We start from the raw sequence: 24,865 nt of genomic DNA, 5'->3' as shown, positions 1-24,865 counted from the left end.
ACCAAGCCCGACGCGGGGCTCGAACCCACAAACTGTGAGATCATGACCTTAGCCGAAGTTGGATGCTTAACCGACTGAGCCACCCAGGCGCCCCTGCAATGGTCATTTAAGAAGCTAAAGTGGAGCAGGTTTTATGGGACCTGTGTCTTGCTTGCAGTCAATAAATAGTGTCTCAAAATTCTATACTATATGGTTGGCACTATAGAGAGGAATCTGCAAGCTAGATTAGATAAAAATCTAGTTCGATATGGAAACCAATTTGACAATAAACTATTTGTAAAAAAAAAAAATCTAGTTTTGTTGCAAGTGACAGAAATCCAGCTTGAGCCAGTATAAGTAAGAAAAGGGTTTTATTGGCTTACACAACCTATCATGGAGAAGATAAGCTTCGGAGGCAATGTAATATGAGCGTTAGGCAAGTTATTTAATCTCTCTGCCCTGCACCCTAAGCTGTACAATGAGAATGACAATGGCACCCCTGTAGAATTGGTTAGGATTAAATAAGGTACTAGATGTAAACATTAAAGATCATTCCCGCACTCCATAAGTAATAATATTATCATTGCAGGGATAATTATATCCAGAGATTTAAACTCAATATGGCTTTGTTTTCTATATCTTTTCCATCCATATGTTAGTAAAGGTACAGACTGGGCTGCTGTAACCAAGAGACCATTGAATTACAGTGGCTCTCTCTCACCTAGCAGTGTAGAAATAGGTTGTTCAGGGCAGATAGGTGGCTGGGCTCCAGGAAGCCATCCAATACCCAAGTTCCTACTATCTTGTCACATGGCCTTATATAGGTAAAAGGGAGGCTTCAAATTTAGTCACTGGCGGGGTAGCTAAAACTCTGAGGAAGAAGATTCTAACAGTAAAAGGGAGAGGGGGAGATTGGACATAGAGAAACAGTAAGAAAGCTCTCCCAGGTCTGTGTTGGCTTCCTTTTCTCCCATTGTAAGCGGGCTTTCTTGTGCACTGGGGCCCGTGGCAGCTGACAGCTCCAGATTCTACCCTCCCAGCTTACTAGCCCTGAGAGAAAGGCTGCCTCCCTCCAGTTCTAATTTGGAAAATCCTACATAAAAGTCCTCAGTGGTTTCTGGAGAGTCCCATACCCTCTTGGATTAATCACTGCCCAAGGGAGTGCGACCCTATGATAAACCTACTCTGGGTCCTGAGCTTTCCTCCATCCTCCCATGGCTAAGGAAAAGCGAAGCCCATCACCAAACCGAAATGCTGGGTAGACATTAGCTATTAGCTATTAGAAACAATAGCTACCACAAACAGTAAACGGGTCTATAATTACTCATTACTGATACTGTTGGAAAGGATGTTGATGGTCATATGTGTCCTGGGCAAGGCCAGCTGGACTCTGTCTCCATGGTGGCTCTCACCCCAGGGACAATCTGTCACCAGATAATTACCTTTAAAACCCCAAAGAAGAAAGTCTCCTTATCATCACAGTACTCCCAGAAGAACAGACAGATGGGAGAGACCTTGGCTGGGACCCTTTCCAGTTGGCTTAGGGTAGAGGGGGATTAATTGGCTCATCTAGCTGATAAAGCCAGGGCCAGGTTAGGCTTCAGGCCACATTCCAAGACTCACAACAGCATCATCAGAGATCTGTCTCTTCAGCCCTTGACTCTGCTTTCCTTTGAGCTGGCTTCATTCTCAGGCTTCATGGGCGACCCTGTAGCTCGTTATTGGTAAAAACAGCTCCCCTTTCCTTAGAAAACCCCTGGACCTGTCCATCATTGGTCCAAACCTGGGGTGTATGCAGCCTCAAGTAATCACTGTGGCCAGGAAGGTGGAATGCACTGATTGCCTAGACCTGGGACACACCTCTACATGGTCCGAGAGTTGGCACCTGTTGGCTATGGTGCGGGGTGATGTTGCCAGAGGGGGGATGGATGGATGCTGGGCAGGAAAAATCACCTGCTGTCCAGTTCAGGCCTCTTCCTTTTCTCCAGTTGTCTTCCCTGTCCTCTGTCTCCCTGCCTACTCTTCCTGCCTGTCCAATCTCTCATTACTCTTGGTCTTGGAGGTGGGATAGGTACCTGGGCCTGGCACAGGGAAGATGTTGCTTAGCCCAAGTGAAGTGTTGATAAGAGCCATTTAGGGGCACCTGGGTGGTTCAGTTGGCTAAGCGTCTGACTCTTGATCTCAGCTCAGGTCTTTTTTTTTTTATGTTTATTTATTTTTGAGAGAGAGACAGAAAGAGTGTGATCAGAGGAAGGGCAGAGAGAGAGGGAGATACAGAATCTGAAGCAGGCTCCAGACTCTGAACTGTCGGCACAGAGCCAATGTGGGGCTTGAACTCATGAACCACAAGATCATGACCTGAGCCAAAGTCAGTGCTTAACCAACCAAACCACCCAGGTGCCCCTCTTTTTTTAATGTTCATTTATTTATTTTGAGGCGGAGAGATCATGAGCAGGGGTGGGGTAGAAAAAGAGGAAGAGAGAGAATCCCAAGCAGGCTCTGCACTGTCAGCACAGAGCCTGATGCACCGTGGCTTGATCCCAAAAACAGTGAGATCACAACCTGAGCCGAAATCAAGAGTTAGGCACCCAACCAAATGAGCCACCTTCATCTCAGGTCTTGATCTCAGGAAGTGAATTCCAGCTCCATGTGGGGAGCTCAAGCCTCCATGTCCAGCATGGAGCCAACTTAAAAAAATAATAATAATAATAATAATAAAGAGCCATTTAGAGGATGCTCTTCTGCCTGGAACTGCTTCCTTGTGGACCCCATAGCACCTTGTAGAGGGGCCCTTGTCAAGGTCTAGGTAGAATTCTAGTTATGTACTTGTGTTCTTGTCTGAGCCCACACTAGCTGTGAGCTCCTGAGGAGTCAGGTGTGAGCCTCTGGGCATCTGGCACATACTTAATGGAATGAGTCCCTCTTCCCCTGAGTCTCTACCCAGCCTAGATCCCAGGTACAGGGGACAAGGTTGAATGACTGACTCGTGTGCCTTCTGTTGACTGATTCTGTTGCTGTGGTGGTTTGGGATGTGCGGTAGCTTCAGAATTAGTCACTTCTGCCTGGGCCATTTCACTCAGAGCCTGAGGCCACACTTCCTTTCTTAGTCACTCTGTCCCATGTGGGTGATGGCAGATTTGAAGTGAATCAGACAAACATTGCTTCTATTTAAGACATCCTTGGAAGTTTCTCAGCTATGAAGAAGGGATCTTGGTGGCTAGGGAGGTCTTTTAGGGTGTACTGATGTAGCCAGCGAGAGCCCACACGAGTCTAGAACATGGAGCCTAGACACGTTCTGACTTGCCCTCAGCTGTTCTCTAGGACACACTGACTTTAATGGACCTGGGTGGTTGCCTTGGGTGATCCGAGCTAGCTGGCTGATCCCCAGGGGGTAGCTTCTATGGAGTCGCAAGGCCCCTGTACCGACATTGACAGTGTTGAGACAATGTATTAAGGCCTGGTTATTTCAAAACAGTTGTCAACAAAGTGTCCTGCCAGCTTGGACCAGTTTCTACAAGTCTGTGATCACTGAAACACTTCTAGAGCCTGGACTAATGTGCTTTTCTAGAATATGCACTTGATACCTTTAAGGCTTGGAAGGTGTGGCCCTGACCACACGCTATATCACTCATGTACTCATTTAACCGGCTGAATGCCAGGCTGTGCCCCAGCTCCTGGAGATACAGCGGAGAAGATGGAGCCAGACCCTGTCTGTAGGATGTTATAGCTTAGTGGGGGAGAGAAAGCCAAGGAAACAGACTTCTCTGATGGAGGCCTGGGGGCCCTTTTTCAGGTCATAGTGGTGAAGAGTGTGGGCACTGGAGGCAGGCAGATCAAACCCCAGCCCTGCTGTGTACTAGCCTCGTGACTTTGGGCAACTTATCTCCCCTTGTGAAACCTCAGATTTCCCATCAGTAAAACAGGGACAATGCATTGGAGTTGCTATGAGGATTTAAATGCACTCATATGTGTAAAGCAGGAGCCTGGCTCAGGGTAAGTGCTCAGTGACTGGTAGTTTCTAACAGCTATTATTAGTAAGTGAACAACCTTGAGTAAAATCCCTCATAGAGTAAGATACAACATTCTTACATATTTTTAAATTTAGAAAGAACATCAGCTCATTTAGAATCAATCCACCACAAAGAAGAGATGGGAAACAGAGATCACCTTTCCTTGCTTTGCACTTATGGGATGCTGGGCACTTTATTAGAAACATTTAATCTTCCTGGCTGTCAAAAAAGTAGGGATTTTTAGAACTCATTATACAGAGGAGGAAACTGATCTTCAGAGGGGTTAAATCAGCTTTCCCAGTGTCACACAGCTAACTAATGACTGAGCTAGAATCAAAGCCAGGTCTTACCTGGTTACAAAGTCCATGTTTTATGCAGTCCCCCCAGTATGCTGGGCCACCAGAGTACTCGGGGCTGAGGACTGTCCTTGCTGCCCGGCCCCTGAATCCTTTGCTTTCCTGAAGATTGTGCTGGTGACTTGGCCACACCTACTTTTCATTAGGCACTCTGACCCAGACTCTGGAGCAAGAAGAGTTAGCACAGTACGACCTGCTTCCCCGAGGGGAGGAGACGCCTTGTTCTATATCTTTGAGTCCACTGGGCATCACACGCATGGTGGATGGATAAGAAAATCAAGCAAGAGAAGAGACACAAGAATGGAGTCCATACCCTCTCTGGCTTTCAGACCTTGGGTCTAGACATCCGGCCGTGGTCTTTCTGGGCCCTACCAACATACCTCTTTTCAGCTGTATTCATCTCAGCGTCTGGTGTCTGCCAGATGTACTTTCTGACTTGGCATGGGAACAGCGAGAGCCTGCGAAAACAGTAGGGCCAGAGGGGGAGAATAAGGAGATCTGAAACTCAGGGACTGTTGGAGTCCCTGAGCTCCCTGGGAGTAGGTACAGGTTCTTTTTATTTCAATAATAATAGCAAACTGACATGACTATGCATCTAGTGTGTTTGAAGTGCCATCCTCATAGAAGCTCTTCACAAGAACCTTTGGAGATGGGCTCATCACAGATAGAATCCTAGGAGATGGGCACTATAAATATCCCCATTTTATAGACATGGAAATAGAGGCACAGAGAGGTTAAGTAACTTGCCCAATGTCACACAGCTAGTAAGGAAGAGGGACTGGTGTTTGAACCCAGAGTTTTTCAGTTTAACCAATATATCATATTGCTTGTTGGTAAGGAGGGAGGGAGGGAGTGAACAAGTGAGTCTGGGATTTGCAGCTGGCCAGATGGACAGTGCCCCCAGAGGCAGGATGAGGTGTACTCTGGAGGCAGCCATGTTGGGTTGCAGTTCCCTGGCTATAGGACCTCAGGCAATAACCTCATCTGGAAGTGCCCATCTCTTCCTCTTCAAAATGGGAATAAGGTCTTTTTGAGGATCCAGTGAGATCATCTCTGTAAAGCTCTTAGTCCCATGCCTGGTATATACGAAGTGCTCATGGGGGTTCACTGTTAGTATCCCTGACGCTCTGCAGATAGATTGTATTAATGTGGCGTAACTGCAGCTGTATCAATGGAAACTCCATGTGACAAGAGCTAGAAAGGAATATGAAAAAGAAAACAGTTGCTAAAAGTCAAAAGGGAATTACTGATATTTCAATACATTGTCATTTCTTTTTTTTAATGTTTATTCATTTTTGACAGAGAGAGACAGACAGAGACCGAGTATGTGCGGGGTAGGGTCAGAGGGAGAGGGAGACACAGAACCCGAAGCAGGCTCCAGGCTCTGAGCTCTGAGCTATCAGCACAGAGCCTGACATGGGGCTTGAACTCATGAGCCATAAGATCATGACCTGAGCTGAAGTCGGATGCTTAACTGACTGAGCCACCCAGGCGCCCCAATGCTTTGTCATTTCTTAATGAATGTTCCTAAATGGAATAAATAAAATATACATGCAGTGGGGGCTCAGTGGCCTTCAAATGTATTATTGGTTGATTCCATTTCTTAAAGGTCTTCTCTTATGGGAGTTGTTTCTGCCTCTACAGAAGAGTTAGCACTTCGGGCCTGTAATTCTAATTCTCTTGATGCTGAGTTTACTGCTAGGGGTTTGAGTAAATGTGCAATGAGGGAAAAAGGAAAATTTTTAAAAATGACTTTGTATTTTGTGGCTCTTGTATCTGGAAATATAAAATTGATGTAAAATGTCACATACTTCACAGTTTCATAAATGCTAGAGGGATCATCTCAATCAAAGAAAGATGCAAAAAAAATATTAAGAAGGTGTTGGTGAGATACAGCTTCTGGCGGGTGTGTTGGAGTTTAAATTCTTTGAGTGCTGGAACCAGAACAAGTTCTCATGTAACTGATGATTTTTGCTATGGTTTGTGCCTGTTGGAACCTCTGGAAGAGGAGACATCCTGAAAAGAGAGGAAGTTTCTGGATGGAAACGCACATTTGGGATTTGGGAAAGCAGTTGCATGGCCAGTGAGCCCTAGGTGAAATGTCTGACACCCAGAGGTGTCAGGCCAGGCCTGCCTGATGTGCGTGGTTTTGAGTGGGTCAGTTTGGACTCCAAGACTGACAACATGAAAAGGCAACCTTGCTCGTCTCTTGGCCTTGGACCATGGCTGTCTGGTACTGCGGGATGTCTTTCTGCAACAAGCCAAAGAAAAGTAGCTGGCTGTCTTGGAATCCCAAACTCACTGATTGTGAATGTCCGGAATTGACTACGCTGAAAACTGGCCGCCGCGAGCTGTTTCAGCCCCAGCAAGAGCTGTGCTGGCCTGGAAGCAGACATGGGCTCCGTGAATAGGACTCAGACCCTGGGACCCCTGGAGGGTTAGGACCCCTTGTGTGGAGCTCTGATTATGGAAACCTGCATCGTGGATGCTGGCCAGACCATCTGGCCACACGCACATGCCCACACGAGGGGCCTTATTCTCTGACGGGACCATCTACAATCAAGCTGCCGGTCAGCTCTTTATCACTAATGCGGAGGCTACCTGCACCCTGATTTGTGATCCCTGCCAGTGTTGGGGGAGGGCGCATCACAGGGACTGTGACCTCTCCACCCGCTGTTGACAGATCAGACTCTAGGCCTTCTCAGCAGGGACGTCTCACTGGTGTTGACTTGTGTCCAGCTTTCTAGACTAGTTGCAACTTACCAGAGTGGGCTGATAGCCCGACTCTACCTCCTTACTGCACCCCCCTCCCCCATACACACCTAGTAAGGTAGGTCATTATTTGAATATAGCTGTCTCGAGAGAGGGATTGGTCTAGGCTGTTCACTGAATAAAAGGAATGGAGATGATGTTACACCCATTTGGAAACTTTTGAAAACTCAAGCTCTCATCCTCCATTAGTCTGCCAGGGCTGCCAGCACAAAATACCTTAGACTGGGGGGCTTAAATTAGAGGAAGTTGTGCTCTCACAGTTCTAGAGCCCCAAAAACCGAGACCAAGGTGTTGGCAGGTTTGATGTCTCTCGAGCCCTCTGTCCTTGGCTTGTAGATTCTCACCGTGTCTTGACATAGTTGCCCTTCTGTGCTGTGTCCTGATGTTCTCTCCTTTTAAGGACACCAGTGAGATTGGATGGGGGCCCACCCTAGTGATTCCATTTTAATTGTATCCCCTCTTTGAAAGTCCCGTCTCCCAGGAGAGTCACATTCGGAGGTCCTGGGGGCTAAGGCTTCAGCATAGGAATGCCGGAGCGGTCACAGTTGAACCCCTTAACACATCCTGACCAATGCCTGAATTTGTGTTTCTGGTTAAGTTAGATAAAAATGTTTATCTGCAAGAAATGTATTTGTGCCTCTTGCATACAGCCCTTGCAGATAAAAGGCCTAGAGGAGAATAAGAGGGGATTGAAAGAATGTTGTTGGGTCGCTCAACAACGGGGCCTACAGATTTTGTAGCAATGAAAAGGCAAAGTCCTGGCACCTGGGGAGCCTGGGGGCACTAGGGGGAGCATCTGTGATCTTGGTTTTTCAGAACTCTGCGTGGAAACTTTCCCCTCTTCCTCACGGAGAGCTCCAGTGCTACCTTTCCATGTGCTGGATGCTTTGAGTTCAGACCACTGAGCCTGTGATCACACCAGGCAGCACTGACTCTGGGCCCCTGCACCTCCACACAGAATGCACACTCATGATATGGGTAAACTTGTATCATGGACAAACAAAATTGTTGGGAACTGACTGCCTTCAGGCAGCCCTTCCGATACCAAGGGCTGTTTGGACCTTCCAGACTAGACTGGAAGCCCTAGCACAGGAGAACCATGGTAAGAGATTTACAGTGGGGACCCTGTTACCCTCCATCGCCTAGCATATGTCCTGCTTGGAGTACCCTAACATTGCAAAGTCATTTCCAGGGGGACCATGTGCCCTCTGGGATTGTACTTCTGTCTTGGTGCACTGTCACCACACTGCCTCAGTCCTGGAAGGCTTCAGATCAGCTTAAACTTACTGGCCACAGCTGTGCTGTACCTGAATTGGTGCCTGGGGCCAGGTAAAAATGAATCATATGGAAGTTTATGGAGGAAGCCACTTGCCTTTCTAAGATAGACTGTTGTTTCTTTTATTAATTGAGATATAGTTGACCTATAACATGATATCTAAGGTAGACTTTGATGGTTAATGGGACCCCCAGCAGGCATAACAGAGATGAGCACTGCAGTTTGGTCTCGTCCTTTTCCGTGGGGTCCTATTGATAATTCATTTGCTGCAAAGAAGCATGGGCCACGGCCAAGGGTCAAGGGGATGGACAGTGCAGAAGGGAGTTAACACAGTAGGCCCGAGACTGCTCTCGTTTGCAAGGCTAATCCTTGGTTGGCATCCAGGTTAACTGGATTTCGAGCAGGTTCTCACCAGTCCCTAAATGGTTAAGAATGGCTCACTGTGCCTAAACCATGCAAACAATATGGTTTATGCTAAATGCCTGCTTTTCTCCCAGGAATCCAACATCTTGGTATGTGTCAGGCAGAGGGTGTCTACTTGGCCAGTCTATTTGGCCAGCAGCATAAAACCCTGGGCACTGAGCCTCTGAGGAACGTCCCTAGCAAACAGCACTTCACACTTGCTGTCACAGCTCACTGCTGGAGGAATTAAGTGTGTTCTGTGTGTCTCCACTGGGAGAGGGCTCTCGGAAGCTTGCGCCTTGTTTCCTCGGCTTTGTTCTATGCGCCGTTTTCCCTTTGCTGATTTTGCTCTGTAGCCTCTCGCTGTAATAAATTATGGCTGGCTGGCAGTAAGACTATATGCTGGGTCCTGTGAGTCTCGTAACAAGTCATCAAACTGGGGCGCCTCTTTGGGGACTCCCAAAACAGGGAACAAGGGGGACTTCTGGGGGGTTGGTCGTGTTCTCTTTCTCAGTCTGGGTGTTGTTTATGGGGGGTGGGTTCAAGCTGTGAAAATTCATTGAGCTGTACAGTTATGATATGTATACTTTCTACATATCTTAAACTTCAATAAAGAGAAGATTATACACCACCAGCATAAAAATAAAAAACCTTCCTTTCATTCAGCAAACCTTTCAGTTACCCCTTTTTACCAGGCATTGCTCTGGGAGCTTGGGACATAGGCTAAGAAAGATGTCATCATTTCTTCTCCATTTAGTGGGAGGCAGGTAGAGATACTCACAATACGGCTGATATTTGCTGGGCTCTATCAGAGACATCATAGGGTGCCAAGGGGCACATAGAAAGCACTTCTAACCTGGGTATTTTGCCTTTCTAGGGTTGCTACTCTAGTACTTGTGAAAGTCAGGCAAATGGGCAGAGGGAGATGGCTGAGAACAATGGCAAACAGGGAAGGGATGTGGGTAGAGGGCTGTCAGAGCTTCTAGTTTTCTTTTGCTTTTTTTTTTATTTTGGAAAAGCCACAAATCTAGATTTTTATGTGAGCTTTCTTGAGTTCTAAGTACTGTAAATGAATCCAGATTTTCAAAAGCAGGAGGCCAAACACAACACGCCTGCAGGACGACTTTGGCCTTGGCCTACCAGCTTGCCGGGCATTCTGCCAAACAGCCATCCTTCCTCAGACCAAAGACCCGAGGGTCCACTCTTTCAGGCCCTGGGAAATCTAGCAGTGAATGAGCCAGACGACTTTCTTGGATTGTCGACTTTCTTGCATGGGGGGTGGGGGTGCCTGGCTGGCACCATGCTTCTCAAACATCGGGATGTGTGGGAATCACCTGGCACTCACACCCAAAGGCAGATTTCTGACTCGGGAGGTCTGGGGTAAGGCCTGAAATGTTCTAACAAGCTCCCAGGTGATGGTGATGCGGGTGGTCCCTGAGCCATATATGCTGAGTAGAGCTGCTCTATCTTCCCGAGGTGTTTAGGAGCAGCTGGCAAGCACCGGGCTTTAGTTTATTGGGGTGCCTTGGAGCTGAGGGCACAGGAGGCAGGTGCTTAAGGCCCCGCCAGGTCTCTATTCTCAGAGTTTATAATCTAGAAGGCAGGTGAGTGTGGAGTAAAGTGTATGGAAAAGCTTCCTGGAGGAGGTGCATGGGAACTGCAGGAACCTCCGGGGCCGACGAGAAAGGGAGAAGCGCTGAGCTCCCCCTCTCCTCGGGCTGGGTCTCGGCATCCCCACGCCGTGTACGGTTTCCCAGGCATCCCACGTGTCTGCTGTCCGCGAGTCCCTGTCAATCAAATTTCTCCCCCCACCCCGGGCTGCGTAGGGTTTAAAGGCAGCAGCGGTGCAGAGCGCTCCCATCGTGCCGCGCGGCGGGCGGGTTTGGATTTTAAATCCCCGCGGCCAATCAGTGGCGCGTAGGCTCTTGTAACGTTCCCGGCGCCGCGTTTGAATTCGAGGAGGAGCGAAGCTGTGCCAAGTGCCTGCCTAGACTCTGCTAGGTCTGCGGAGCAACTCCGGGAACATGAGTGCGGCTGCAACTGCAGGGAAGCTGGCGCGGGCACCAGCCGACCCAGGGAAAGCTGGGGGCCCCGGAGTTGCAGCTCCCGGGGCTCCAGCGGCCGCTCCGCCGGCGAAAGAGATCCCGGAGGTCCTAGTGGACCCGCGCAGCCGGCGGCGCTACCTGCGGGGACGCTTTCTGGGGAAGGGCGGCTTTGCTAAGTGCTTCGAGATCTCAGACGCCGACACTAAGGAGGTGTTTGCCGGCAAAATCGTGCCTAAGTCGCTGCTGCTCAAGCCGCACCAGAAGGAGAAGATGTCCATGGAGATATCCATTCACCGCAGCCTCGCCCACCAACATATTGTAGGCTTCCACGGCTTTTTCGAGGACAACGATTTCGTGTTCGTGGTGTTGGAGCTCTGCCGCCGGAGAGTGAGTGTCGCTCCCTGGGGACCGTGGTTGGGGGCTCCGGGGCTCGGAGCTGCTAAAGAACAGGTGCTGGGAACCTTGGGCTAGGCATTGTCAAGGTCTCGAGGAGAGGGTGCTTTGCACTTGGAGCTGCCAGGGGAAGGGGTTGCGATTAAGTGGCGCTGGAGTCCTGTTGCTGCTAAGGAAGGCAGCTCCTGGGCGCTAGGTGTTGAGCGGAGCCGGGGAGGCGAGGATAGGAGCAGAACCCTGGTAATGGACGCAAGGGCTTCCGGAGTTGCTAAGGGAGGAGTCCCGGGTAAGGGGTGCTGCAGACCCGGAGCTTCCGGAGTAGGGCTGGGTCAGGGAGCGGGTGGTTGGAGCCAGACCAAGGAGCTTCCGGGAAGAGAGGCGGCTGGACCGGGATCTGCTGCTGCGAAAAGGCCTGGGGAGGGATCCTGGGGACTCCGAGTTTCCGGGAGTGGGGCTAGAAGAGGTATCCTAGGTAGGGGGCTTGAGAGGGAGCTCGTGGGAGAAGGGGTGCTGTGAATGGTTGTGGCCAGGCTTAGGCGAGAGAACAGATCGTAGCTGTCCTGGGGAAGGAATAGGGGTGAGGGTGGGCCGTTCAGGGCTACCTTTATCTAGTGCATCGGTACGGGCTCCCCATTCCTCTCCTTCCCCCTACTCAGTCTCTCCTGGAGCTGCACAAGCGGAGGAAAGCACTGACCGAGCCCGAAGCCCGCTACTATCTGCGGCAGATCGTCCTTGGTTGCCAGTACCTGCACCGAAACCGCGTCATTCACCGGGACCTCAAGCTGGGCAACCTTTTCCTGAACGAGGATCTGGAGGTGAAAATAGGTGAGTGCTGGACCCGCAGGGGTGCTGGACACCACCGGAAGTGGGAATGAGGAGGAGCTGGAAGAGGGGAAATAGGAAGAAGACAGGGAGGGAGGAAGAGAATGGTAGAAGTCTGGGCTGTTGATTGCCTCTAGAGTCGTCTTTAGTACAGAAATTTAAAATAAAGAGCTACAAGCCAGTATCCTGGTGATGCATTGTTTAGTGCTCCTACACAGTACTTTTTAAAAAGAATTTGAATTTCTATTTTTCAAATTGGGATGCTTGACATAAAACATTGGATTTGGGACTCCTCTTATACATATTAAACATATATTATTGGACGCTCTTGCAGTTCTGAGACAGTATCCCTTCCAGCAGCACTTTGCTCTGCTAAAAGCTGCTGTTCCTCTAGGCCCCCTGGGATTTGCCATAGTCCACCATTCCCTCTCATTTCCTCACAAACTTGCCAAATAGCAGTACTGACCTTTACTGGCTTGATCCCTAAAGGCATTTGAGTTGTGCTGTTTCCATCAACTCCCTTCTAGAAGGGCCCTTCTAAGGGGCAGGGCAGGGGGAGGGGCAAGGAGGCTCCCTGGGAGGCCCCTCCCCTGGGCCAGCAGGGTGGGTAGAAGCCTGGGCAGCCCTGCCCCCTACAAGATACAGGGGCAAAAGGGGAAATGACCCTGGTTCTTGACATTCAAACCTGTCCCAGCTTTCCGCATTGGCAGATGACAGAGGCCAGCATCTGAGCACCCCCTCTTCCTCCCTCTGTCCCAGGGGATTTTGGACTGGCAACCAAAGTCGAATATGACGGGGAACGCAAGAAGACCCTGTGCGGGACTCCTAATTACATAGCTCCTGAGGTGCTGAGCAAGAAAGGGCACAGTTTCGAGGTGGACGTGTGGTCCATTGGGTGCATCATGTAAGTTGGGAGTTGTCTCAGGACCCATCTGGCCTTAGCAGGGGCCCTTTTGGACATCTCACCTGGCTGACTTGATCCTGTGGACCTTTCTGCCTATGGAGAGGCTGCTCCAGAGAACAGATGGCCCAAACACAAAGCCCAGTTTCCATAGCTCTCCTTGTCTCTGGTGTATCCTGTAGGATTCCTGCAGCCTGGGCTATGTGCCTGGCGAAGGCAGGGGAGAGGGGTAGGGGTGGGGGTGAGGGTCTCCATAAATCTGCTCTAGGTCCTTGCTACTCAAAGTGTGGTCCACAGAGCAGCAGCATCACCTAGGAACTTGTTAGAAATGCAGAATCTCAGGACCCAGACTACTGACTGGATCGGAATCCAGATTTTAACAAGATCCCCGGGTGGTTCTCATGCACAGTAGAGGTTGAGAAGCCCTGATCTAGAAAGCAGTCCTGGGAGGGAGGAATTGGGTCAGGAGTTGGAGCTGGCAGGAGGCGCCTGTGGTCTGTCTGGATCAAGGCCTTCCAAGGTGGGTGGGCAGTGGGCAGAGGGTTGGGCCTTTTCAGGTGTTATCTTTTTTACTGTTGTTGACCTGGGTACTAGAGAGCTAGAAATGAGTTGTAGCAATGGCTTTTATACTTATTTGCAGTGGAGTTTTTAAAATGAAAACTCCAGGCGTTGAATATAGAACTATCAAAATGAGGCTGCTTCTGTAGGGGCAGGTACCCCATGCACTTGGACCTGATTTGTACTATCCAGCAGCATCTGGGGCCCCGGATTACTACAGGCTATAGTAGAAAAGTCACTGCTGCTGTGACTGTTCTCCTGAGTGCTCATCCCAGCCCATGGCTCCTGTGGACCTGAGGATTGTCCTCAGGACCCCAAAAGTCAGAGTTTCCAGATGCCTGGCCTCCCTTCTGGCCCTGAGATGATTCCTCTGGCATCTGGGTCTTGGCTGGGGGTCTTGAGCCAAATCTACCGACCTTGTGCTTTACAGGTATACCTTGCTAGTGGGCAAGCCACCTTTTGAGACCTCTTGCCTAAAAGAGACCTACCTCCGGATCAAGAAAAATGACTACAGTATTCCCAAGGTGACTAAAAACACTTGAAGTTTAAATTTATTTTGTTTTGTTTTCCCCCAAAAAGCTGTTGACCGAACACAGCCATATCCTGGGGACAGAGATATCCCCACTGCAAGGGGAGCCACAGAGCTTTAGTGGATTTGTGTTTTTACACAGAAATTACGGAACTTGACAGATGGGCACAAAAGCATTTATTGTAAGGGGAAAGGATCTGTAGATTCTCAAAGGTTGGGTATATAACCCAAGATGTGTAAAGAGCAAGAAAAGGGGGCCTGGAGAACAGCAGGAGGCAGATGTAGAAAGGCCACTTCAGCTTTGGTAGTGGACTTTCTCGATTTGACTGGTCTCTGCCACGTAGCAGCCAGATCACAGTGGGCAAATCTGAATCTGTTGACCTCCAGTTTCCCATTTATGAAGTGGAGTCACTACCTCTGGAGTCACTCGCAGAGCACCTTGTAGACAGTAAGTGCTCACAGAACCCTGAACCACTGTGGTTCAGAGTGGTGTGCATTTTCACAACCACTGCCGTCAGCGCATTGAAAGGAATAGCCTGTTTCTGCAGAAGCCTGACTTGTGGCTGCTTTCCAGTTTGAGATCCCTGACTCATGTGAAATCAAGAGCCCCGTCTCCATAAGGACAGATGGGAAATCTGTCACAAAGGATCATTAACTGTCAGATGGGCAGATCCTGGAGGGTTCAGAGGGTTCAGAGTGGGTGAGTGAGACTACCTTAGTGCTGGCTTCCCACTCAGTAGGTATGTATTCTTTCCTCATCTGCAAAAGAGAGATGGTAATAGAGACTGCCACCCCTTGTTTTTGTGAAGGGTAACAAGCTAATATACACGACGTGCTTGGAACACTGTCCTGGCACATAGTAAGTGCACAGCTAGTGCTAGACTGTCACTATGCATTTGACCTGTGCTGGGTTATCTCCCATTGAACGCTGCAGGGCTCCAGGCTCGGTACCATGTCCTCTCATTTTCCAGATGAAGAATCAAAGGCCCTAGAAAGTCAGGTTACTTGTCCCAGCTGTCATTAGGGACAGAACAGGGACTTAAATCAGGTCTTTATGACCTCACAGCCTACATTCTCAAGCACTACTCTAGTGGTGAGCAATTTAAATTATGCGAGAAAAAAATTCAGAGGAAATCAGATTAATATTGAGTCTCAAAAGGAAGGAGAAGGTATCATTCTGGACAGTTGTCAACTCAGCAAAGCCAATAGTGGAGCACCTGGAAGATTTATGACCACCGAACATGCTTATGTGGGCCAGGGGCCATGGTTCCTTTGTGGCAGTGCTGCCCTTGGGTCCCCCATCACCTCCTGCTTACAGCTCTCCATCTCTGCTCCAGCACATCAACCCCGTGGCCGCCTCCCTCATCCAGAAGATGCTTCAGACAGATCCTACTGCCCGCCCAACCATTCACGAGCTGCTCAATGACGAGTTTTTTACTTCCGGCTATATCCCCGCCCGGCTCCCCATCACCTGCCTCACCATTGCACCGCGGTTTTCAATCGCTCCCAGTAGTCTGGACCCCAGCAACCGGAAGCCTCTCACAGTCCTCAATAAAGGTAAAAGAAGGGTCTGTGTAGACAGCAGACCCCCAGAGAGAAACTAGGCTTCAGATGTGTGGATGGGTGGCCCCCAGAGCCCAGGTATGCAGTAGGACTGGCCCTGGTCCTCAAGTCCACGGCCCCCATCCTCTCCGGGCAAAATGCCCTGCTTACCCTGGTCAGGCCCTAGCAAGAAAGACAGACCTTACCATGGCTGGACCAGACCTGTTGTGCCCAAAAAGAGGAGAGTGGACTGAATGCCATGCCCAAAAAACTTGTTTTAAAAATTCCTAACATCTCTCTTTCATGGTTCATCGAAAAAATATGAAAAATTCCAAATATACATGTAGGGCATAATGCAGTGGACCCCCACCCTTCCTCCCCCACCCCACCTGCCCCACATCCAACAGTTAGCAAAATTTTTGTCACATTTGCTTCACTGTTCCATTTTTGTTTCTTTGAAATATTTTTGAAGTGAATCCCAGATGTCTTGCCATTTTACTCCCATAAGCTTCAGTAGGCCTCTCTTTAAAAGGATAGCCACTTTTTAGGGGCACCTGGGTGGCTCAGTCGGTTAAGCCTCCGACTTTGGCTCAGGTCATGATCTCACGGTTTGTGAGTTCGTGCCCCATGTCAGGCTCTGTGCTAACAGCTCAGAGCCTGGAGCCTCTCTGCCCCTCCCCCACTCACTCTGTCTCTCAAAAAATAAACGTTAAGAAATTTTTTCTTAAAGGACAGCCACTTTTTTTTTTTTTTTTATAAAACCACATGCATTGCTTGTGTTGTCATCATGTCTATTTCTCTTCAAAGGACAAAATGAGGAAGTGCATACTTTTGGGGGGAACTCTGGAGTTTGTACTGCTATTTCTGAGTCACATTTTTTTCACCACATTATTTTGGTATTATTTCGAACTTATGAAAAGGCAGACAAATAGACAGAAGCTCCTGTATCTTATAACTCCTTTTCTCTACCAATTAACGTTTTTCTACATTTACTTTACCTTTTTTTAATATATGTAAAGTTACATATGCTTGTGTATGAGTGTGTGTATCCACTTTTTTCTCCCGAACCACTTGAGAGTAAGTTGTATATGTCCTGTCCTTTACCACTTAATACTTCTGTATTTCCTAAAAACAAAGATTCATTCACATAACCACAGCATATGACACCATTAGCAAGTTCAAGAAATTTAACATTGATAAAATCTTGTCAGCTGTGGAGTTACTACTTTTTTTTTTCTTTTTATAATTTACAAGTGTCCAATTCAAATACAATATTATATGACTTCTTTGATTTTATTTTTATTCTTTTTTTTTTGAAAAAATTTTAATGTTTATTTTTGAGAGAGAGAGAGACAGAGCATAAATGGGGGAGGGGCAGAGAGAGAGAGGGAGACCCAGAATCCATATCAGGCTTCAGGCTCTGAGCCATCAGCACAGAGCCCGAAGCAGGGCTCCCTCCAACTCATGAACCACAAGATCATGAGCTGAAGTCGGATGCTTAACCAACTGAGCCACCCAGGTGCCCCATGATTTTATTTTATTCTTGTATTTCTTTTCAACTGACCCTCTGGTTTCCTCACACTAACAAACATAGCTTTTTCAGCATCTATACACAAGTTCCTCTTATTAAATGATTTCTTGAACCTCCATTCGTCCTTTTAATGTTATACTAAGGATATATAATGGGTTTTTTTTTTAATGTTATTTTTTTTGAGAGAGAGAGAGAGAGAGACAGACAGCGTGAGCAGGGGAGGGTCAGGGAGAGAGGGAGACACGGAATCAGAAGCAGGCTCCAGGCTCTGAGCTAGCTGTCAGCACAGAGCCCGACGCGGGGCTCGAGCCCACGAACCACAAGATTATGTCCTGAGCCAAAGTTGGACGCTTAACCGACTGAGCCACCCAGGCGCCCCTATATAATGTTTTTAAAAAGGTCATTTGAAATGTTTTTTTTTCCTCTGTGTGGATATAGCACCAATTTAATATTGCACCAATTTAACATAAATTAATTTGTTTCTGTCATAATCTAATACTGTTAAGGATTTCTTTTTTTGTTTTTGCCATTTCTTTTTGTTGGTGATGTTAATCTTGGTCACTCGGTTAGGGTAGTGCCTGATGGATTTTTCCACTGCAGAGCTACAGGTTTTCCCTTTGTAATGAATAAATAACTTGCGGAGCTACTTTGAGAAGACCCTATTTCTCCTGAAACTTTTGCCCAATGATGTTAGCATCCTAGGTAAATCTATGCATCTGGCCTGGAGCAGTTGCTACGGAGGTATTCTAATGCAAATTCTCTTCCCTACTCCTTCTAAATTAATTCATGGGAATTCTTCTATAAGGAAGAGCTGTCACTTCTCTCTCATTTATGTATTTGGTCATTTATACCAGTGTACACCCATGGATTTATTCTTTTGGGCTCTGAAGTCAGATGCTTAACCAACTGAGCCACCCAGGTGCCCTGTAATATTGCTATTTTAAAGATTGCTTCTTTTTTCTTTTTTTTTCTTTTTGAGTTTGAACATAAATAAAGGTTTTTTTTTTAACATATTTTCCTGGAAATTTTCAAACTTCCTCAAAAGTAGGGAGAATTAACTAATCTAATTAATTACTAGAATCCCCATGTATGCATCATCCATTTTGAGTCGTTAGCAACATTTGCCTATACTTATTTTGATCTGTTTCCACCTTCTCCCCCTTTTTTGCTAGGGTTTTTAAAGCACACCCCAAATATATTATTTTCACACTTAAGTTCTTAGTATAGCATAGTTTTTTTTAATTGAAAACTCTGATCTTAAAAATATTAGAAGATAAATGCCATATTCTACAAGAACTACCATGTGTTGGTGGGGAAAGAAACACTTGAGCGTAAAGACAATAAAAATCATCCAGGTTTCTACCACTCAAATAGAACCTCTGAGAAAAATCTCCGCAAGTGTATCTTTTCAGACTCTTGACATCTATATAAAATTTAGGGGTAGAAAAAAATCTCGTTTCTATCAAATGCCCAGCTTTGGGGCAGAGGCCTGAGCATCTGAAGCTCAGTGGCTGTGTGTCGCCGTGAAACCTTCCTCAAGGGCTTACCTTGACCTGAAGGTGTGAGCACCATGTTTCTGTCACATGAGCATGGCAGCTGCTGCTCTCTAATCCCACACTGACTCAGTTTACCCAAAGCAATGGCAGCTAAAATGATTTTCTCTGGGGAGGATACCAGCTCTGGCAGACGGTCCCATGCCCCTCCCACTCCGCTGCCTTTGCACCCAGCTAATCACCGTGTGTCATCTTCTTCCCAGGCATGGAGAACCCCATGCCCGAGCGGCCCCGGGAGAAAGAGGAACCAGTGGTCCGGGAGACCAACGAGGCGGTTGACTGCCACCTGGGCGACATGCTGCAACAGCTACACAGCGTCAATGCCTCCAAGCCCTCAGAGCGGGGCCTGGTGAGGCAAGGTGGGCACTGCTGGAACCTGGGGTTGCGGGTGCCTGGCCATCTGGAGAGGCCAGGGAAGTCTCAGCTGCAGAGGGTCAGTGGCTTATCCAGGCCCCGGTCACCATAATACCTTTAGTTCCCTCATTTTCTGTAGATTAAAATCCAAATGGGTTAGGCTGGCATTCAAGGCCCCTCCTTTCTTTTCCTGATTCATTTGTTCTGTCTCCACAAGTGCCCCATCTTCCGGCACCCCAGCGTGCTGCCTTTATACATCTGCACGTGCTGCTTCTGCTGTTCAGTGGACTCCTGCCTCATCTTCAGGAGCCTCGGGGCTCTTGCTCATACTGCTCCCTTCTGTAATGTACTTCCTCCACATCTGTGCATGGCTAACACTCCCCTCCTCCCAATGGCTGCCCCAGTGTGTCCCCTCCATGAGCATTTCCTGCCCCCACTCCTAGCACTTGTCTTCCCCCTCAGCTGCTGTGGATTTCTCCATAATTCTTCATTTCTGTATTTGTTTCTTGCGTTTAAATAGGGGATTATTGCATGCACCGAACATAACATTTTGACATATTTGGAATTGTGTATTGTCTCACAATTTTTTAGTCATTCAGACCAGAAAATTCACTAATCCATCGGCCACTGACTCTCACCATGATAGAAGTAACTTAGAGATCTTGTCCATATTTACGCTGCTCAGCCTCTGTCCCTATAACAAGAATACAAGCTCCGTGAAGCCTGGGTTTTAGGCCATTGCTCACTGTACCTGCAACAGTGCCTGGCACACGGTAGGCCTTTGATCAGTGGATGGACTGACTGACCGAATGAATGGGACAGGGTGCTCTGCACTGGGACTTGTCTGTCCTGCTTCTTGCCAGGGCTTGGTGGTGACACAGCCCTGCTTGGCTCTTCTCTGGGGTCCCAGGCCTCTTGACGGAGCCTGGGCAGGGTGCCCAGCAGCCCTCCCTGGTGTGGGCCACCTGAGTGGACTGGAGGGGAAGAGGCTGGTCCTGACCAACCGTCTGTCTGCTTCTGTCACAGAGGAGGCCGAGGATCCTGCCTGCATCCCCATCTTCTGGGTCAGCAAATGGGTGGACTATTCAGACAAGTACGGCCTTGGTAGGTTGCTTCCAGAAGGGGTGGGTGGCTCAGATACGGCCACGTGACCCTTTGAGCTGTTCCAGGCTCTTGCCTTGTGCAGCTCCCAGGTCTTCTTGTCCCATTTCCACCTCCAGTGCCCCCCGCCCCCTACTGCCCCATCCTGAGGCCCCTCTCCACCTACCAGGGTACCAGCTGTGTGACAACAGTGTGGGGGTACTCTTCAACGACTCAACGCGCCTGATCCTCTACAATGACGGCGACAGCCTGCAGTACATAGAGCGTGATGGCACAGAGTCCTACCTCACCGTGAGCTCCCACCCCAACTCCTTGATGAAGAAGGTGAGAGCTGGCTGGTCCCTGTGGCCTTGGGTCGTCGGGAGGGAGGCACTTGCCAGGGATCAGGCTCCAACTCTGGCCTCCCTCCCTCCTCTTCCAACCAGATCACCCTCCTGAAGTACTTCCGGAACTACATGAGCGAACACTTGCTGAAGGCAGGCGCCAATATCACGCCCCGGGAAGGCGATGAGCTCGCCCGGTTACCCTACCTGCGCACCTGGTTTCGCACCCGCAGCGCCATCATCCTGCACCTCAGCAACGGCTCTGTGCAGATCAACTTCTTCCAGGTGAACCGGGGTGGGGAAGAGTTGGGCGGGCTGCCTTTGCCTGGCAGCAGGCCCCTGGGGTTGGGTGGGGAGGGGGCGGTGTGGGACCCGTCCTTGGCATCAGGCAGTAGGAAGATAGGGGGGTGGGGGAATGGGAACCCCTCATCAGCCGAAATGTCTCCCCTCCACTCCCCAACACACACTAGCAGCTGGGGTCTTCAGTCTGCCCATAACTCCCCGTCCGTCTCTCTGCCCTCCTTTGCCTCCTAGGACCATACCAAACTCATCCTGTGCCCGCTGATGGCAGCTGTGACCTACATCGACGAGAAGCGGGACTTCCGCACATACCGCCTGAGCCTGCTGGAGGAGTATGGCTGCTCCAAGGAGCTGGCCAGCCGGCTGCGCTACGCCCGCACCATGGTGGACAAGCTCCTAAGCTCCCGCTCGGCCACCAACCGCCTCAAGGCCTCCTCCTAGGCATTCCTCCCCTCCGGACTGGTGCCCTTCCCCACCCCCAACAGCACCTCGGCCCGTACTGGTTAGCTCCCATGGTGCTGTTTTCTAGAATGTGCCCCCCGGCCCTGGGGGCTGGGGAGAGCTACATGATCCTTGCTGGCGGGTGTCGCCATGTAAATTATTTTTGTACATGTTCGGGTGTGGGTTCTATGACCTCTTCCCCTTCCCTCTCAACCCCGCCATGTGAATTGTACAGAATATCGCTCTAGAATCCGGGACTGTCCTTTCCTTGCCTTTATATACATTAAACACGTGAATCTTCTTTTTCTTCTTGTAGTCCCTGAGGGGTGCCTGGGCTCTGGGCACATCTTTGCTCCAGAAGCCCCAGGCTGCCAAGTCTCTGTCTGTCTCTTCCGCTGCTGAGGCCAGCCTCAGCCACAGGCTCAACTCCTTGTCAGTGACCTCAGCTCGCGGCAGCCCCTGGGCACGGCTCCCTGGGCCTCGAGGCTGGCGGGTAGTAGGGCAGGAAGAGGCTTTCGGAGGCACAGCTCCTCATGGCCCCATACGTGTGGAGCAGCAGCTGCGGGAAGCGGGTTGTGAAGTACTGGACAAAACTGTCCGGGACGCGGCCTAGCGCCTGCCGTACCTCAGCCGGGAGCTCCCTGTAGTGGTGCTTCTGGAGGGAGTTAGAGCAGAGAGTCGCCGCTCAGCCGTGACCAGGCTGCCCCGCCACCCAGGCCCCCCTCAAACCCTAGAGCACACCTTGTTCCTCATCGCACGGAGCAGGTCTCGCACTGATGTCCCCTTGTACGTCCGGAACCTTCTCAGATCTGCGGGCAGGAAACTCCTTGGCAAAGCTGCCCCCAGCAGACTCCCCTCCGCCACCCGGACCCACCCTGGGCCGAGCCCGGCCTCTACCTGTCTGCAGCGGCACGGAGATGTGCGTGTGCCAGTTGCACCGGACCACCGCGAGGCCCCCCGCCTCCAGCGCCATCACCAGGGGCCCCTGCTCAGGCTCCTTCTCCAGCCAGTCACTGACATCCTAGGACCCCATAGAGCTCCTGAGCCTTGTGACCAGTTTCAGAGGCCACAAAGCCAGCAGTGCCCTATGGCTTGGGGGAGCAAGTCAGCAAACGCTTCTTGGTTTAGGGTAAGGATTGAAGCCCCTTGAGTAGAGCTTCTCTGTGCCATGTCTCCGTGTTACCTGCCAGGGCTTCACCAGCCTGTGAGGTAGGTACTGTTGTCCCCATTTTACAGATGAGCAAACAGGCTCCAAGGCACAAAGTCCCTTGCTCAAGGTCCCACAGATGGGGTGGGCTATCTGGGCACCAGTGTAGCACGAGTGACAACTAGGCATGGGGCGTGTCTCGTACGAGGCGTGGAGGAGGGGTGCTGGGGGCCAGCAGCTGGGGCTGGGAAGTCTGGTAGGGGGCAGACTGGGGTGTCAGCATGGCAGCTTCTAGGAGTCTAAGCTCCGAGCTTGGTTTAGAGGAGGAGCTGAGGTGCCCGGAACAGGCCACTCTTTCCCCAGCCACTCTGCCCCTCCCCTTATCACTCAAGACCCAGACTTGGGACTTCCTGGGACCGTCCCCAAGCTTTCCCTCTGACCTGGAAGAACTGGAGCTGCTTGGCTCTGCTCCAAAAGAAGGGGTGGGTGAGCACTTGGTGAGCAGAGGGGCGGGCCTGCGGCAGGGGGCTCAGCATGGCCTCAACCAGGTTCCGGGCAACCACCTTGTCTGTAACAGGGACAAACGAGGGGTGGCTTCAGTCCTGCCCAGCCCCATGCTCTGCTTCCTCCCTTCTCTGCCAGGCCTAGACCCCTCACCGTGGGTCTCTTCCTCCAGGTGAGCCAGACTGGGAGCCGCTGCAAGGATGTTTGCCTGGCGGTAAAGACTCTCTCCGAAAGGGTGGCTGCCGCCAGAAAGCACGTAGTAGAACACGCAGCCTGCAGAGAAGATGTCCACTGCGCTTGTCTGGGGGCAGAGAGACAGACCTCAGGAAGCAGTCGCTGCTTCCAGGAAGCCTGCCTGGTTCGATTCTCCCATGGGTTGACACAGTAGCCAGGGCTTTGGTTCAGACTAGAATTCCAGGGTGCTTCCTGGGTGCCATTTCCTTGGCCCGGGATCTCCTCCCCTCTGCACCCTTGGAAGGGGCCCATGGTCTGCATCCAAAATCTTTGCGCCACTGAGCCACTAGCGCAGGTGACCAAGCTGTGTTCCTCCAGGTCTGGCAGGTAACAGCAGTGAGCGAAGCTGGCCAGGCACGAGGCAACGAAGTGGCACCGGCCCTCCCAGAGGTGACAGCTGGACTTAGCTCCAGCTGCTTGCCTCCAGGGGACTCTCCCTGGAGACTGAGTTTTGATTTCCAAGAGAATCCCGAAATCCAGATTATAATGTGGAATTTCCCAAAAGTTAAAATACTGGCCACTAATAAAATAAATCTGTACAGGCTCGTGGGGCGCCTGGGTGGCTTAGTCGGTTAAGCGTCCGACTTTCGCTTGGGTCACGACCTCGTGGTTCGTGGGTTCGAGCCCCGCGTCGGGTTCTGTGCTGGCTGCCAGCTCAGAGCCTGGAGCCTGTTTCAATCTGTGACTCCCTCTCTCTCTGACCCTCCCCTGCTCACGCTGTCTCTCTCTCTCTCTCCTAGAAATAAATAAAAAACAATAAAAAAAAATTAAAAAAAAAAAATCTGTACAGGCTCGTAACATCAGTTCCTTTGGTGGCCAGGTGCCCACCTCCTGCTTTCTCTCAACTCAGGTGTGGCTTTGCCTAGTGCCTGACCGTTCCTGTTAACTCCCGCCTGTGTGCATGACTTCATCTTCCATTTGTACCCCGACAGCTCAAAAATCCAAAAATCCTGGGGTCTCAGACTCAAGCATCTCTGGGGGTCAGACACTGCTCTGGGCTTCAACTCTATTTGCTCCTTGGGTGCTCCCCAAGCCCTTGCCACCAGTGGCCCTCCCCGGCTATGCGTTGGAACCAGTTGGGCCCTACTCTAGGCTAATCAGGTCAGAATCACAGTGTGTGGGGCCTGGGCATCTGGCTTTTTAGAGTCCCCCAGCGATTATGCAGCACAGTGTGCACTGAAAACCTTTTTCCAGCTCAGGATTTCTCAACACTAGTACTACTGACACCTGCGGGCGGATAATTGTTGTGGGGAGCTGTTCTGTGCATTGTAGGGTGTTTAGGCCTCTAACCCACCCAATCCAGTAGCAGGTTCTGATTCCATTGCCAGGTGTGACGACCAAGAAGGTCTCCAAACAGTGCCCAATGTCCCCTGGGCAGTGAAATAGTCCCTGGTTGAGAACAGTTCCTCTAGGGATGGAACTGTACCCACTTTACAGAGGTTGATAAAGGCTTGGCCACATCCCATCCGAAGAGGCATGCGGCCGGCAGGGAGCCCCGCGCCCTGGGGTGCGGCAGGAGGACTCACTCACAGGGCTGTCTTGGGGTAGAAGCTGTAGGAGCTCCGGTGCCATCCAGCCTTCCGTGCCGGGGATGCCCGAGCGGAGGCTGAAGCTGCAGCGGCCGGCAGGCAGCTTTTTGCAGAGGCCAAAGTCTGAGAGCACCACCCGGCCTCGGCCCTCAGGGCTGTCAGGCCGGGCGATGAGGACGTTGGAGGGCTTCAGGTCCCGGTGCACTGAGCACAGAGCAGAGGTGGGCAGAGCTGAGAGAGGCGGTGGGGAAGGCGGAGCCAAG

General features: G+C 50.3%; 2 protein-coding genes across 3 annotated transcripts in view; one reads left to right on the top strand and one right to left on the bottom strand.

Annotated features, from left to right (window-relative positions):
- Positions 1 to 10,704: 10,704 nt before the first annotated feature.
- PLK1 (polo like kinase 1) lies at positions 10,705 to 21,489 on the top strand. The gene is made up of 10 exons (XM_077760483.1): positions 10,705 to 11,227; positions 11,890 to 12,058; positions 12,815 to 12,959; positions 13,945 to 14,038; positions 15,381 to 15,600; positions 18,873 to 19,028; positions 20,050 to 20,127; positions 20,294 to 20,448; positions 20,550 to 20,732; positions 20,982 to 21,489. Exons 1-10 carry the CDS (start codon positions 10,820 to 10,822, stop codon positions 21,186 to 21,188), a joined length of 1,815 nt encoding a protein of 604 aa, XP_077616609.1. The 5' UTR covers positions 10,705 to 10,819; the 3' UTR covers positions 21,189 to 21,489.
- Positions 21,490 to 21,535: 46 nt separating this feature from the next.
- ERN2 (endoplasmic reticulum to nucleus signaling 2) overlaps positions 21,536 to 24,865 on the bottom strand; it is a 15,903-nt gene continuing 12,573 nt past the window's right edge. For both annotated transcript variants that reach the window (XM_077760481.1, XM_077760482.1), the window contains 6 exons: positions 24,604 to 24,806; positions 22,993 to 23,140; positions 22,776 to 22,903; positions 22,086 to 22,209; positions 21,930 to 21,997; positions 21,536 to 21,843 (listed from right to left, as the gene is read on the bottom strand). In XM_077760481.1, the coding sequence (XP_077616607.1) occupies positions 21,631 to 21,843; positions 21,930 to 21,997; positions 22,086 to 22,209; positions 22,776 to 22,903; positions 22,993 to 23,140; positions 24,604 to 24,806 (884 nt within the window). In that variant the 3' untranslated portion in view covers positions 21,536 to 21,630. The remainder of the gene's footprint in view (positions 21,844 to 21,929; positions 21,998 to 22,085; positions 22,210 to 22,775; positions 22,904 to 22,992; positions 23,141 to 24,603; positions 24,807 to 24,865) is intronic.

Source organism: Crocuta crocuta, unplaced genomic scaffold (assembly GCF_008692635.1).
Source record: "Crocuta crocuta isolate KB4526 unplaced genomic scaffold, BGI_CrCroc_1.0 scaffold73, whole genome shotgun sequence".
NCBI classification, from domain to species: Eukaryota; Metazoa; Chordata; class Mammalia; order Carnivora; family Hyaenidae; genus Crocuta; species Crocuta crocuta.
This window is presented reverse-complemented; position numbering and strand designations above follow the sequence as displayed.

Excerpts from the sequence above, each read along its gene's own strand:
- PLK1 (XM_077760483.1), top strand. The coding sequence starts at position 10,820 with ATGAGTGCGGCTGCAACTGCAGGGAAGCTGGCGCGGGCACCAGCCGAC. Across the intron at positions 15,601-18,872 it reads TCTCACAGTCCTCAATAAAG|GCATGGAGAACCCCATGCCC; the intron begins GTAAAAGAAGGG and ends TCTTCTTCCCAG. Across the intron at positions 20,733-20,981 it reads TGCAGATCAACTTCTTCCAG|GACCATACCAAACTCATCCT; the intron begins GTGAACCGGGGT and ends TTTGCCTCCTAG.